Genomic DNA, 15,996 nt, shown 5'->3' on the forward strand with positions numbered 1-15,996 from the left:
GGAGTTCATAAAAAAACATTGGTACATCAGAGGACATGTTGAAAACAACCTATGAAATGGGGGAAAATAGAAATCACATCTGATAAGGGTTATTAATTCAGAGTATATAAAGAACTACAACTCAACATCTAGAAAAACAACCCAGTTTAAAAATTGGCAAATGATTTGAATAGATGTTTCTCTAGAGAAGATATACAGTGAACAATGAGCACATGAAAAGATATTTTGCATCACTAGTCATTGGAGAAATGCAAATCAAACTGACTTCACAGCCAAATGAATGGCTACTTAAAAAAAAAAACCAGCCCTGAAAATAACAAGTGTTGATGAGGATATGGAGAAATTGAAACCTTTGTGTACTACTGATGGGAATTTAAAATTGTGCAGATGGAATGGAAAATAGTATAGCAGTTCCTCAAAAAGTTAAAGGCACAATTATCATATGACCTAGCAGTTTCTAGTATATATCCAAAAGAATTGAAAGCAGGGTCTCAGAAATATTTATACACCCATGTTCATAACAGCATTATGCACAATTACTAAAACTCGAAAACAACTTGTGTTCATTGATGGACCAATGGATGAATAAAAGGAAGGCAATCCTGTCACATGTTACAACATGGATAAACCTTGAGGATATGCTAAGTGAAACAAGCCAGTTACAAAAGACAAATACTGTATGATTCTACTTGTATCAGGTATTTAAATATTCAGAACAAATTCTTAAGGACAGTAGAATGGTGGTTGCCAGGGCTTGGATGGGTGATGAGTTGTTTAGTGGGTACAGAGTTTCTGTTTTGAAAAATGAAAAGAATTCTGAAGGTTGGTTGCACAGCAGTGTGAATGTACTTAATGTTACTGAACTGTATATTTTAAAATGGTTAAAGTGATAAATTTTATGTGTATTTTATCACAGTTAAAAATATTTTTTTTAAGGTAAGGGAAAACATTCAGAACGGAGGTTACCTCTAGGTAGGGGGCAATGGAACTGGATTGGAAAGGAGCACATAGGTTAAAGCTATGTACCATTTCAAAATATACATACAAGAGACACCCGCATTACTTTCATTTGCATGACAGCTACAAAAGCCCATCCTTGGCTGTGGTGATTACAGTTGTCTCCTTGATGTTTGTTCTTAAATAGCTGAAACTGGTAATATTCGTAAAGATCCCAACTTAAAGTGTCTTTTCATGTAAAACTTTAATTACACTCTCTGTTCTACCTGATAACCAATTGCGAGTGGAGCCTTTATTTGCCCTTATTTTCTTTCATTCGGACTTTGGAAGCTTGGCTCCCCTACCCTTTCCCCACGGCTCTCCCCTGCCCTCAGCTGTTTGCCTCCAACAGTCTCTGCTTCCATCTTTCCTGAGAGAAGAAGAATTTTAATTCTCTGCCTGGCTCCTCCCCGTGTCCTTTCTCAGTTTTGTATATTTCTTCAGGCCTCTCAAGTTTTGGTCTCTCTTGAGGAGTAAAAGGTGGTATCAGGGTCTTCTGGGCTTTCTCAGATTTTAATGGGTGACGCAGAGGCTCTCTGCCTGTATCACTGTGGTTTTCTGGGGACTCTGAACCTGTATATTGTGCTTCTGCAAAGAAGAGTGATCATTGATTGAGAGGAAATGGGAGAATGGGGGGACTGGAGGACAAAAATAGTAAACAGTACTATTCTGAAAATAGATTATTGTGAAAGAGAAGAAACATTCAGACATGTTGGCAGTGTTTGTACTCAATATCATACTCAACTAGAAGCCCTTTTCCCTTTCACACTTAAAGGAATATCAGCGATCAATTGATTCCCAAAGCAGAACTCCAGACAGAAAGTTCAGAGCTTTCCCAGGAACACCTAATGTAGTCTATCCTTCTGTACAAACTTAAATTCCAGGATGTATTTTTTGTGTGTTTCCTTGCTTGTCAAAATTCTATTTATAAATATGCAAAATGGTCTGGAAAACTTATTGAAAATCTTTTTTTCTAATATAAAAGTACACGCTCATTATAAAAAATAATTCAAACAATATAATGTAGAAGAAGAAAATGAAGAATCAAGTAGAGATACCCACTCTTTATATTTTGGTATCTCTTTTTAATGCATACATATTTATATGGAATGTAATTGCCTAGTATAGTGTTCTGGAACGCTTTTATATTACTTAGATATGTAGCCTAAATATTGTTTCATTTTGGTAGTTGTAGCTGTGTGTCATCATTTTTAGTGACCACATAGCATTCCTTGGGATGGATATATCCTAATTGGTTTCACCAAGTGCCTCTTTTTTAAAGGTGTAAACAGAGTACACATCCTTTGCACATTTATCTGTGCACTTGTTTACTTATTTCTTTAAGCCTTCTTATTAGAAATACAATTGCTGCTAAATCTCGCCTTCTTGGATTTACCTCCAGAGCATTCTTTTTATTCCACTTTTTTTTTTTAAATGATGAAAGCCAAGTAAGCAAAGGCTTAATGTCATTTCATTTATCCGTTCTAAAGTGTGCTGTTAGCAGCAGAGCGTGCCTTGAGTATGTGTAATCATCTGAGAAGGAAGACGAGAACACATGTATGTTCGGAAGCATGCTCAGAAAAGGAATCTGCTGCTTCTATATTACTTGAATTTTAAAAAATTATAATTAAAACAATTAAGACTGTAAATGTTAATAACTTAAAAGTGAAATTGAGACATGATTCTGTTGTCAGGGAAACCAGCAAGGCAAACAAAGCCCCCACTGATTCCAGTGCTGCCACCTTCTGCTTAAGAATGTCTTCTATCAATGACTTTCTATATACACACATATGTATGAAACTTACATATAGTAATGTGTTTCATAAAGCTTAAAGAAAGAGAGACCTATTAACTTCACTTTTTCCTATATTTTGAAAAGAAACCAAATTCTGTCCTTTGCCTCCAATGTTTGGAAGATCGGCATTCCTTTCAATTAAGCCATCCTTTTTTTTTTAAGCCATCCTTTCTTTGTAATTATAGGGAAGAAATAATTAGACAAGAAATCACTGAATAGTTCAAATAAAACAATTTTTATCAAATATGTCTGTAACATAAACTGTTGCTGAGTTAAAAACCTGGTTGAGATAGTTTTGCTGGTAATTACTTTGGTGATCATTTTTACAGCAAAGGCAGGCTTATTCATTAGGTAGCTTCTGCTAGTTTTTCATGCTTTTCTTGCTTGGATAGTTTGGGGTGGAGACAGATGACTATAAGAGAAACGAGTGTGACTAATGGGAAACAGAGGGCTACCTTTCCCACAGGCTGAGCTCTGGGAGGGGGAAAGGGTTCAGGTCATTGGCCAGGACCCATCCCTGGATTCAAGGACATACCTTCGGCCTCCTTGAAGGAACACCAGCTCTGCCTGTGGGTCACTCAGAATTTCTGTCTTCCCCACCAAGGAGCTCTCCCTGAAGCCTCAGCAGGCCCCCGTCCCCTCTGCACTCCAGGCTCACCAATAGCAGTTCCTTCAAAACAATGGTTTTTCAGGATGATTACAATTTTGATTGTGTGAAAAGGAATTTTCAGAGTGAACTGCGTCAAGGGTTGGTGGTGGTGACACCTCCTCCACCTTTCTGGGAAAGCAATAGGAGATGCTATCCACATCTGAGGCCTCCACCTTCAGCCCATCTAGAAACGTCCACTTGAAGAAGTCTGTTTTCCACAATTGGGTTGGGACAGGTATACAAAGAGGAGTTCTCCTTTTAGAGCTTTGCTGGAAAGCCCTTCGTGCACTCAGCCTCACCACACGCTATGCGCACTGCCCCTAAGAATGCTTCATTTTCACCTGGCATCTTTACTTCTTCCTTTGCTGTTTTCTGAGATGCAGGTTTCACTTGTGGCCTAGGAAGGGGTGAAGTAAAGTCACTCAGTCATGTCCAACTCTTTGCAGCCCCATGGACTGTAGCCTACCAGCTTCCTCTGCCCATGGGATTTTCCAGGCAAAGGTACTGGAGTGGGTTGCCATTTCCTTCTCCAGGGGATCTTCCCAACCCAGGGGTCAAACCCAGGTCTCCCACATTGCAGGCAGATGCTTTACCATCTGAGCCACCAGGGAAGCCTGAAGGGGTGGAGAGGCCCAATTGCAGAGTGATTATTATTGCCATCTCTCCTTTGATGGATTGTATCCATTTCTACCTTTTCACGTGCCTTCCTGCCTGGGCAGCAGAAATCCTAGGAACTTTGCTCCCAGCTGCAGTGACTCCCATGCATACCTATCTTACTTTTCAAATGCCAACTGGAGGCAGATTTTCAGAGGGGGAATAAGGGACAATCCAGAGTTACCAGGAGTCCAGGATACAATCAGGAACCCAGGAACCTAAATCTGTCCTCTGCCTGGGCTGCTTTCTCTGCTGTTGGAGAGCTGGCCCTAAATCCCCAGTCTTCTCTTGGATTCTAGCTGCACCTGTCTCCTCCAAAGGCTGTGGAACATCTACTTCTGACCTGCTTTCAGGGGTCAAAGTAAAACTTGAAGGCAGCAACTCACCAAGGAGATGGTGGATCTGGGGGGGTGGCTGCAGCAGAAGCGTTTGCGTAAAGCCTCTTGGACCTGCAGGAGGGGTGAATGCTGTTATGCACGGCCTTCCAGTGCAAGTCAGGCATGGGGAGACGAGCAGACTCACCTTTTTGTCCATGAGGCAACCAAACAGTAAGATGAAGACACCCTGAAAAGAGGGATATGGGGATCTGTTAGTCAAGGAGGAAGGAATCAACTGAAATCAACTCATTGCCCTTCCTCTTCCTTCAACCTCTATCCTTTCGCCTAATTCCCATCCTGAGGCTTCCCATCTCAGTTCTGAGCATTAACATCACTTGATGCATAGGATCCATTTCAGATGCTTTTCTTACTATTATGAGGAAGATGAATATCAAAAGATAGGGTATTGGCAATTCCCTGACTTCAATAGCAATTTCAGATATTTTACAGATGAGAGAACCAAAGCTCAAAGAAGTCTGTCTAAAGTTACCTAGCAGTCCATGGAGGAACTAGGATACAGACTTAACCCTTTTAAAATTCCGGCACCTGTGTTTTTCTGCTCCACTGTGATACCTCCTTGAGAAGGGACTGGCAGGGACCTAGGCTGTCTAACAGGGCAAAGAGCATGGCTGCCACCGTGTCACCCACCTGGGAGGCGTTGAGAACTGTGAAGAGGTAGTGAGGGACTATGGAGACTTCCTCTAGCAGAGTGGCCAGCCCCAGCCCCCAGGTGAGGCCGAAGATAGGTGTAAGAATGAGCAGAGCTTTGATCACCCCCAAGAGGGCTTGGCGCTTCTCCACCTGGGGTCCCTCTGACAGCGAGGGTCTCAGCAGCTTCAGCACAGCCATGGTGAGTACCAGCCCATTCACGCCCACGATGGCCAGCACTGGACCCACGAAGGTATAGAGTGCTCCTCCTTTCTTGTCCAGCCAGCATGCCCCCTTGCTCAGGTATTGCCCTCGGGGTAAGTAGAGGCCTAGGGTGATACCTGCTAAACCCATCGGGCACAGGTAGCCAAGGAGCACCATCAGGGAGAGTACTCGGAGCTTGGACAGCTGATGGAAGACAAAGAGAAGCTGGTGGGCCAACATCAGGGCCTGAGCCAGCATCCAGAAGAAGGTGGCCAGGTAGAGGAAATGACAGAGGAAGGCAGCAGCCAGGCAGAGCGGACTGTGAGGCCCCGCAGGGAGGAGTGGAGCTCCTAGGAAGCAGGCGTTTGCGGCCAGCAGGCAGAGGACCATGTTGAGCAGGGCCGAGTGGCGTAGGTAGGCGACCTTGTTCCGCACCACAAACCTCCACACCAGCCTGTACACGCCCAGGCACAGGAGCAGTGCTAGAATGGAGGCTCCCAAGCCCATTTGACTCAGCAGCTCCAGGGTGGGGTTGTTTGGAACCGTGTGTCCAGACATGAGGATGGAGAAGGCAGTGAGGTGCCGGCAGATACACTGAGTGGTGGGGCTGGCACTGGCAGCCTGCACTTGGCATCCTGCATCAGACCAGCCTCCCTTACCCTGGAAGAGATCATGGTCCCAGAAGACACAGTGGGGACTGCCATCTATGTCCCCAAAGTCCATGATGACCTCTCCCTCCTTGAAGACCTGGCCACCTGCCATGATGGAGATGGCGAGGACCAGACCAGGAGTGGCATAGAGGGAGTCCCCCAGCCCTTGCCCATAGTCTGAGGGCAGAAGGTGGTCCAGTTCCTGCAGCACCAGGCTAGTAATACTGACGTTGGTTCCATTATGGCGCAGGGGCGCCAATGAGTGCCTGGGAATCCATGCCTGCAATGGGGGCTGAGTAGGGAAGGAGACTCTGTAGTTAGCTGGAAATGTGGGCTCGAGGAGCTGGCTCTGCAGCTGCACGTTGGGCAAGACGAAGGAGAAGGGCTGGTCCTGTGGGCACAGGCTGTGTGCCAGGGTCTCCACTGCCAGCAGGAGACTGGAGCCCACCGAGGGCATCTGCCTCAGGGCTAGGGTCCACAGAGAGCTGGAATTCATGCCAAGGACCTTGTCTGTGGTTTTCAGGACAGCCTGCAGCACCCAATAGAGAGATGAGGCCTGGCTGCCAGAGCCCACAGCATTGAGCTGGGGCGCTGGGAACCACAGACCCCAAACCCATCCTTCCAAGTCTAGCTCAGGACCCAAGGATGGGGATAAAGAGGGAGAGGAAGACAGGCCTGTGAAGAGAGCTTTTCTAATCGGGAAGGGTGGGGGGTTGTTCAGCCAACTGCTGGGGTGCCTTCAATATGTGGCTCCTGAGGAACACCCCACCCCTCTGTATGACAACCCCCCTCCCCCTTCCATCCCTTGGGGCCTCTAATGTCCTAAGGGGGCTCCTCCAGGTCTGTAAAGCTAGGAGTGGTGCCCAGTGGTAGAGGGCACACGCTCTGAAGTAGAGGACTGCCTGCATGTCTGCAGCCACAGGTGATGCATGTTCTAGACATGAAGGGTGTGCCGGGTCATTGTCCCTGGTTATTCCTTTGGCTGCAGCTTAGGGGTCACCACCTGGTGCCTATTCTGAGAGCTGGTTTAGGTGGGTCCCGCAAAGCCAAGTGCGTTTGAGTATCTTCATGCAGGTACCTTGTATGTGGGCCTGGGGGGATTCAGATCAAGTCTACATGTCTGCACACACACGAACACCTCTGAACTCCTGTTTCCACACCCCTTCCTGTTTTCCCCAGCCTCCTGTGTGTTCCCAGCATCAGGCCTTCTCCACACTCCACGGCCTTGGCATATGCAGGAGGAGAAAGGGACCAGGAGAGCAGACACTTGGACTCTAGAAAGGTCTGCCATCTGACAGCCTATGGTGATGTCAGAGGGACAGAAATGCCTGGGGGAAGAGCTTCCTGCCCATACTACCCAGCTGGCCCCTGCTGTGATTCAGAGATCTCACCTCCAGGGCGCTGCAGTTGAGCTGTGTTCCGGTGTCTGCCACCACCTTGGCCAGGACTGTCATGGTGCCCACCAGGGCCAGTAAGTCAGAGGGGGAGGTCACTGCCTCTACCTGCTCCTGCAGCTGAGCCAGGATCTGTGACACCTCTTCCTCAGGCCAGCCCTGGCCTGCCTGTAGCAGCTTGAGACAGATAAGACAGTAGGAGGGGAGTGGGTGAGCCGTCAAGAAGGAGGGGCCACCTCCTTCCCGGCCCAGCACCTCCTTTCTTTCTCCCCACACCCCATCCCAAGGGAGCAGGAAGCAGAGAGGGGAACAAGCCATGTGGGAGGAATTCACACCAGGGTTTGTGGAGCAGATACCTGAGGGCATGAAGATTTGGGACTGCACCAACACTGGGTAGTAGGGTCTCAACACCTACTTCCTGGCTCTGCTAGGGCTCCAGTTCAGAGAAGCTGAATAACCTTCCTGCTGGGCCTTGGGGGGAAAGGACTCTAAAGCTGGGTCCTGAGTGAGGAAGGGATAGATCATGGAGGATGGGGTACATGGGCAGCAGGGTCAGAAGATTTACCTGGGCTCTGAGGAGCAGAGCCAAGAGCCCCGTGTCTGTGCAGTTGCTGTGGATGGGTCCCCAGACCCCATCAGGCCCACAGGGCCTCTTTACTGTGCCCGTCCTGTCCCCGGGACACGGGGCTTGTGCCACATGGCCAGCCTTGGTGACGTTCCAGGCAACAGTTGAGGAGTCCTCAGGGCAGGTGGTGTCTCCATCTGAAAATGACATCAGGGAGGGCTTAGCAGCGCATTCAAGCCCAAGCCTTTCCTTGAGCAGAAACCCCTGCAGGCTTCGGAGTCTGCTTGTGTTATCCAGCTCAGTTCCCCAGGGGGAACTTCCAGGGTGGGCAGTGAGAGGATGGCTGGCTGGATCCCAGGCCCCACGTACCCTGGATGACGGTGACAGAGACAGTGACCCTGAGAGGGCTCAGACCCAGGCTCTGCAGCTCACAAATGTACGTGGTGTTGGCTGTAGGGCAGTGCTGCACAGCCAGCATGAAGCACTGGGAGTCTGGCGTGTTGAATACAGAGGCTGAGGGGGACATGAGAAGGGAATGGTCTCTGGACCAGGGACATGCCTAGATCCCTTGGGGTCTTTCTAGCAATTTCAGAAGCAGATGAAACAGTGGAGAAAAGCTGAGTGGTATATGGGCAGCAGACTACTGCAGGCTGAGCTGAGATTTGGGGCCGGGAGACCCTGATGGTGTGTCGGGGGTGTCTTATAAGCTCCAGGCCCTGAAGCCACAGTGGACTCATTTGTAAAATGGGACCATCATCAGAGGAAGCTTGCACAGTAGCATTGGGTGGGTTCTAGGAGATCGTGTGGATGACAGCATGATGTGAAAGTTGTCTACACACATGTGGTTATTGTTGAACAGATCTGGGGTCAAAACAGTATTGTTTTGGAGTTCCAGTATTGGACCTGGAACTCCCAGGTTGAACTGCAGCCTGTTTCCTGGGAGCTGAAGCCCCAGCTGCCTGGAGGCAACTAGCTGCCCCTTCTTCCTGGACCCCCGAGACAGTCGGCCCCTTTCCATACCTTGGCCGCCCTCTCTGGGGCTCCAGGAAGCCGTGTAGCCCAGATGTGCACTGGGGGTGCAGCAGCTCAGCTGGAAGCCGGGGGAGGCGGCACAGGAGACGGAGAGCTGGTCTGGGAGCCCAGTCACATCTGTTGCCTGCAGGGGCACCCTCACCACCTGGTGCAGCTCCCACCTGAATCCCTGGGCCTCGAAGCGGCATATGTACTCACCTGCAGACACACGCCTGCTGCACCTCCCAGCTGCTCAGCCCCCACCTGTACTGCAGAGTCCCTCCTGCCTCCCGAGCCACTCCCTAGGTCTGCCCTCTCGATCCAGCCTGAGCTAGACCCCAGCAGGAAAGATCTCTGTCTCAAGGACTGCTGGGAGGAAGAGGAGATCCTGACGCTTTGTCACGAGCCCGTTGCCATGCATCCTAAGATGAACCTCCCTGTCTCCAGGAGATGCTCTGCCTGTACTACCCGCTGCCATCTCAGCATCACGAAGAAAAGCCCGCATCTGTCCTCAGGTGAAGTTGAGACCACACTTTTGGTGTTTTCTCATCAAAATTCTTCACATCCATGGGCCTCTTAGCCTTCGTTTCCCCAGAATGAATAAATGGACAGAAGGAAAATGAAGAGGAGGAAAGATAAGAAGGAAGGAGAAGAGAGGGAGGAGGAAGAGTCGGAGGGGAGCAGAGGAAGAGGAGGGAAGAAAGAAGGGGAGGAGCGAGAAGGCAGGAGAGGAGGAGGGAGCGACAGGCGGGCTACCTGCCCATCTATGGGAGATGTTGATGATGCTGAGGACAGTCCGGCCCCGGCTGGAGGTCAAGGACCCTCAGGTCCCTGCCTGAAGGAGGACGGGGCTGGGGCTTCCTGGGGGCCACAGGAACCAGTTCAGGTCTGTGGTCTCCTGGTTCATGAGGAGGGTCAGGTTCAGCGTGTTGCCAGGCATTTGCAGCCAGGAGTCAAGGCTCAGGGTCGCGGGGACTGCAGGAGGCAGGAGACAGAACCCCCGGAACAGGAGCTCGTGGCCCTGGAGCCTCGCCCTCCTCCCCCATTTTCTGAAGCCCATCTCTCCTCATTCCTTCCCCACCCAACACTAATTGTCCTGTTTTGTCCCTGGAGGAATGTGGCTGCTGCAGTCTAGCCTGGAAGACCCTATCTGTCAGTAGGAACCACACAGGGAAGCTTTTTGACCTAGGACTTCCCCCTCCACCAGAAAGGAAACTTTCCTTGTCCACCTGTCTCCAGAGCCCTGTTGTTGTTAGTCTCACTATTCCTGCCCCAGGCGCGGGGCCTGTGATCTGCTGTGATACCTGGCATTTTCTCTCACCCAGAGGAGCCGCTGGGCTTGGACCAGCTGGCAGAGATACAGCCGTCAGAGAGGAAAAAACACAGAGAGGGTTTTGTTCACTCGGGGCTATTGGTTTCCAAGTTCCCAGCCCTCCTCACCGGGTGGCAGCAGCTGGCAGTACCCGACTTCAGTAGGGTTCAGGACAAGACAGCCACACGGCCGGTGCTTGATGGAGGTTTGACAGGGCTGGTGATGGCTGCAGACGCTGGAGTTCCACTGGTACCCAGAGAGGCAAGCACAGTAGCTGCACCCGTTGTGGGTGACATTGCACTCTGTGACAGAAGGAAGGGAAATGAGAAGTGAGCAGGGTGTCCGGGAAAGCCTGATGCCTGCTGTCTGCGAGGCCCTAGGCTGGGTTTCTGGAGCAATCCAGAAACAATCAGACAATCCAGATAATCCAAAGTCACTGCTTTCCCAGCCAGGGTTCAAAGCAGCAGAGCGTGCTGGGCAAAGGCATCCGAGGTGGGAGCAGAGAAGCCCCGGCTCAGCATCATCTGCCCCTTGGGCCTCTGCCAAAGTTTAGAAGATGGGGACATGGAGCAGGAAGGGAAGGTCTGTCCGATGGGAGGTGGGGAAGAAGCTGGGCATGTAGACCCTCCAAGAAATAGGGAGGGGCTCCCCGCAGTATCTCAGACCAGGGCGCTGTGGGAGGGCTGGGCTCTCACACCCTGAGCACCCCCTCCCACCTGAGCAGCTAAGAGCCACTGAAAGGCCAGGGGTCAGGAGAGGTTCTTCCCCACCTGTTGTGAGGTTGAGGCCAGTGAGAGTCACTGGGGCTGAGGAAGCCGAGGCAGCCGGGACAGTCAGTGGCTGGGAGAGTGCCGCCGGCCAGGGGTCATCGGAGAAGTCCAGCTGTACGTAGACGGAGATCAGGACCAGTTCTGCAGGAGAGGGGAGAGCTGGAGGGAAAGGAGCAGCTGCTGCGGACCCGACACTAGCTGTCCCCTCCAGGAACCCGAAGACATCACATCTTCCTCCTCCCACAGCCCATGCAGACAGGTCCATGTAGACAGAACCCAGGAAGATGGTCTCTACTCACCCATCACACATGCCGCTTCATGTCGCCCTCCCAACAACCCCCCTTACACAGACTCTCTAGGAGGAAAAGGTTTTGTCAAGACCTCACAGCTAGAGAGCTGCCTTGACGCCTGTGACCAGTGCCAGACCGTCTCTCTCTGACCCTCCCTACCCTCTCCCTCAGCGGTGCTTCTCCCAGACCTTTCTTTCTGCCTCGTTCCCTGCTCCCCACCCTCCCATTCATCCACTCACCACCTGCTCCATTTTCGGGGTCCAGCTGTGGCCCTGATCCCCCTCAAGCCTGCCTCTGTCCCTGGAACAGAGCACAGGAAGACTCTGGGGAGAGCTGAACCCTGCCTTTCTCTGGGGACATCTTCTTCTCTAAGCCGCTGGGGGAGCAGCCTGGCTAATCTGCTGTGATGTGGTCTCTCGGAGCTCCTCTTGTTGACTGGAATCAAGCGGGCAGAGCAGGAGGGGAAAGCCAGCTTCTGGTAGGAGGTGCCTGACTGCAGCCCCAGGGATCCCTCCCAGGCCAGCAAGGCCTGCTTGAACCCAGGAACCAGGCACACCCTGGAGAGTCAACAAGCTTTGCTTAATTCCTTCCTGAATGTACCCATCCCTGGGTCTGTGAGTCTGTGTGTGTGCACTAAGTCCCTCCATGACTTTTTGCGACCCCATGGACTGTAGCCCTCCAGGCTCCTTTGTCCATGAGGATTCTCCAGGCAAGAATACTGGAGTGGGTTGCTGTGCCCTCCTCCAGGGGATCTTCCCAACCCAGGGATTGAACCCAGGTCTCCCGCATTGCAGGCGGATTCTTTATCAGCTGAGCCACCAGGGAAGCCCAAGAATATTGGAGTGGAATGGGTAGCCTATTCCTTCTCCAGAGGATCTTCCATACCCAGGAATCGAACCAGGGTCTCCTGCATTGCAGGTGGATTCTTTACCAACTGAGCTATCAGGGAAGCTTGGGGATTATTCCCTCCACAGCAATTGCCATGAGGGTAAGCAGAAGCATTACCTAGGTCTCTGGTGTGTGTAAATATTTCCTCACCCACACCTTCCTCTCTGAAAACTGCATGTGTGTGAGGAGGTTAGTCTAGAAACAGATATGCTCTAGATGAGTATGTGGCTAGAGACAGATAGATATCCACCTGGGAGAGCACACCAATCATAAAGTGCCAGACTAGACACTGCTGACTTTCCTCAGATTCTCTCCTCCTCTATGCCAATGGCTCCCAAATTTGGCCAGCTTTTATTTTCATTTTTAAGTGGCAAGCTTGACTGGAAGAGCCTTTACCTAAAGTGCAGCAGGCATCAGTAGTGTTCACAGGAATTCAAATAAAGAAACAGAAGCTATCCTCACACTCTGAAAAATTAGCCTGAACTCTCATAAAAAAAACCATCCTCTTTAAAAAAATATGTTACAGGGGCTTCCCTGGTGGTCCAGTAGTTAAGACTCTGTGCTCCCAGTTCTGGGAACCTGGGTTCAGTCCTTGGTCAGGGAACTGGATCCCACATGCTGCAGCTAAGATTTGCCGGCTCAGGCAAATAAATAATTTTTTTTTTTTAAAGCATGACTTCCTCTCCCTCCAGCCCTCTCCCATCCACCCATCCATTCATCCTACACCGTGCTGCCTCTCACACCCAGAGGCCCCTACTGTCATCTCTGCAGACCTTCTCATGGTCCTCACCCAGGCTTACTCACAGGCTGGGATGCTTGGGCAGCTGGTGGCTCCACCAGAGGGAGAGTCATGGCCAGGAGCAGCACAGGGGCAGCTGAGCAGACCATGGCTCAGTGAAGCTGTCCTCAAGAGCCCAGCTGCTGCCGCATGATGCAAATGTCCTCAGAGGAGAGCTGGCAGGGCTGTGCACAGACGGAATGGGAGAGAAGAGAGGAAGGGAGCCAGGCTGAGTTTACAGAGGAAGTGTTACAGCCCATGCTACAGTCAAATGGGCAGCCAGGTCACTGTGGGGCCCCCTGGAGCTCACAGGCTCCAGTGAGAGTGGTCTGCCCAGGTTCCCTGCTGGAATCTGGGCCCAGGACTCAGTGAAGAGCAGAGGAGCTGGGGGCTCTAGGTTACAATACCAGCCATGTGTCCATCAGCCAGGTTCCATCACATCTCCAAGGGTTTGGAAAATCTGGATTTTTCTGCAGCTCCCCAGGAAGCTGGGTCATTGATCAAAAAGGCAAGATTAGAAAAGACAAACATCAGAGCTGATGGCTATGCTGAAATAATTTCTAGATAGACTGGACTTTTAAATGTAACAAAGAATCTGGGAAGATACCTGGAGAAATTATCGAGGAGTTTCATAAAATAATTTCATAGTGAGGAAGGCTTTTCTAAGTGTGACACAAAACCCAGAAGCCAGAGAGGAAATGATAAATTAGAAAGTATACAAAGTTTTAAATTTGGGATGAAAAGACTGTTGGGATAAAAAGGCAAAAGATAACATATTTGTAAGACTATGACTGTAAGGCTAATCTTTTAAAAATGTTGTCTATTTACTTATTTATTTTCAGCTGCACTAGGTCTTCACTGTTGCGAGCAGGCTTCTAGTAGCTGCAGCAAGTAGGGACTACTCTTCATTGTGGTGCGCTGGCTTAGTTGCCCCCTCCCCACGACATGCAGAATCTTTTCAGACCAGGGATCGAACCCATGTCCCCTGTGTTGGCAGGAGGATTCTTAACCACTGGACCACTAGGGAAGATCAAGAGCTAATCTTAACATAAAAAATTTTTATCTTACACATCAGTAAGAAAATGGGCAAAAAAATCAAAGAAATATCAATAGTTTGATAAACATATACAAACACCCAACTTAAGATATAAGACATGCAAATTGAAATAGAATATTCTTTTTTACCCACTAACTATCAAAAGGTGAGACATTGGTTACCTTAAGTGTTAACAAAAATGTACTTGTACAAAAATATGTGTATAAGGATGGAGATCAAACTAGTCAATCCTAAAGGAAATTAATCCTGAATATTCATTGGAAGGACTGATGCTGAAGCTGAAGCTCCAATATTTTGGACACCTGATAGAAAGAGCTGACTCATTAGAAAAGACCCTGATGCTGGGAAAGATTGAAGACAGGAGGAGAAGGGGACGACAGAGGATAAGATGGTTGGGTGGCATCATCAACTCAATGGACATGAGTTTGAACAAGCTCCAGGAGTTAGTGATGGACAGGGAGGCCTGGCATGCTGTAGTCCATGGGGTCAGAAAGAGGTGGACACAACTTAGCAGCTGAACAACAACAAGGATGTTCAAGGCAGAGCTGTTTGTGATAGCAAATGAGTTAAACAACCCAAATGCCCCAAAAGGATAGGTTAGGTAAGTTATGGCATTTCAAAATAGAACATTGTTATGGGGAAAAAAGTAAAGTAGCTCTATTTGGAGTGAACCATGATATATATGGTGAAATTTAAACTGTATGTTATGCTCTCCTTTAGGTAAAAAAAGAAATCCATATTAGATACTTGTGCATTTTATACTTGGAATATTTCTGGAAGAATACATTAGAAAGTTAGCAATAATTGTTGCCTCTTGAAAATGAGATTAGGAGTCTGAATTGTTCTCTGTGCTGTTTGATATACATATTTTCTAACTTTAGGCATGTTCTTTTTTAATTATAGAAAAAGAAAGAGCTGAGACTTCCCAGTGGTTAAGACTCTATGCTTCCAATACTGAGGGGGCAGGTTTGATACTTGGTGGGGGAACTAAGATCTCATATGCTGTGCAGTGTGGCCAAAAAAAGGAAAAAATGAACTGATTTACACACTTACTTATACACACACACACACACACACACACACACACACACCCTGGGGTGGAAATCTAGACTCAATACATTTCTACTTTCTCCACCACCCCATGTTAGAATCATTGCTGAAAAAACAGCAAACACATAGAGCAAAATACATTCATGGGAGCAAAGACTTCGTAAATAGTTGATTTCAGAAAACATGACAATGAAGAAGAATCAGATTTGAGAACCAGAGAGACAGGACACAGGTACTTGGGGTGGGACACTGTTAGCATGTTGGCAAGTGTCTACTGCAGCTGCAGGTGGTCTCAGATGGACACCAACAGCAGCTACTGTTGCTGCCAAAGGGGGTCAGTCAGAGAACTAAGTGGACCTGGACAGTGCTCACCAGGGGCTCTCGAGGACAGGAACGACAGAAGAGAGAGGTGGAATTGAGAGGCGTGGAGGTGAGCTGCTTCCATGCTGAGTGGACACTGAGCAGCGGAAGTTTCCAGTTAGGAGAGGCAAGGACAGATCACTTGGAGAGAAGATGCTCTATCTAGAAGCAGAAACACCAAAGGAAGAAGTGACTCAGAGAACATCAGGAAGTCAATGGAGGAGACTTTCCTGGTGGTCTAGCGGCTAAGACTCCAGGCACCCAATGCAGGGGGCCTGGGTTCCATCGCTGGTCAGGGAATTACGATCCCACAAGCTACAACTAAGCCCAAGAACTGTAACTAAAGAAGCCTGTGAGCTGCAAAAAGACCCTGCACTTGCCAAAATAAATGATAATAATTAGTAATAATTTTTTTAAAAGAAAGTCAATAGAGGTGGAGCTGGAGAGATCCCTAAGGATTCAACCCCCAAAACAGAATTTTTCCTAATTGGTACTCAATTCATCTTAATCCCTTTGAGTTCATGATGAGAAATGAGTATTACAAGGGG

General features: G+C 48.9%; 1 protein-coding gene across 1 annotated transcript; it reads right to left on the reverse strand.

Annotated features, from left to right (window-relative positions):
* Positions 1-2,423: 2,423 nt before the first annotated feature.
* On the reverse strand, positions 2,424-13,145 carry ADGRF3 (adhesion G protein-coupled receptor F3). Its single transcript, XM_069582834.2, is given in 10 exon segments — positions 2,424-3,837; positions 4,481-4,543; positions 4,617-4,658; positions 5,120-6,502; positions 7,365-7,544; positions 7,933-8,129; positions 10,384-10,557; positions 11,026-11,166; positions 11,555-11,615; positions 13,008-13,145. Coding segments are annotated over 10 exon segments (2,385 nt in total). The 5' UTR covers positions 13,092-13,145; the 3' UTR covers positions 2,424-3,777.
* Positions 13,146-15,996: the final 2,851 nt, after the last annotated feature.

This window comes from Ovis canadensis, chromosome 3 (assembly GCF_042477335.2).
Source record: "Ovis canadensis isolate MfBH-ARS-UI-01 breed Bighorn chromosome 3, ARS-UI_OviCan_v2, whole genome shotgun sequence".
Lineage (NCBI taxonomy): Eukaryota > Metazoa > Chordata > Mammalia > Artiodactyla > Bovidae > Ovis > Ovis canadensis.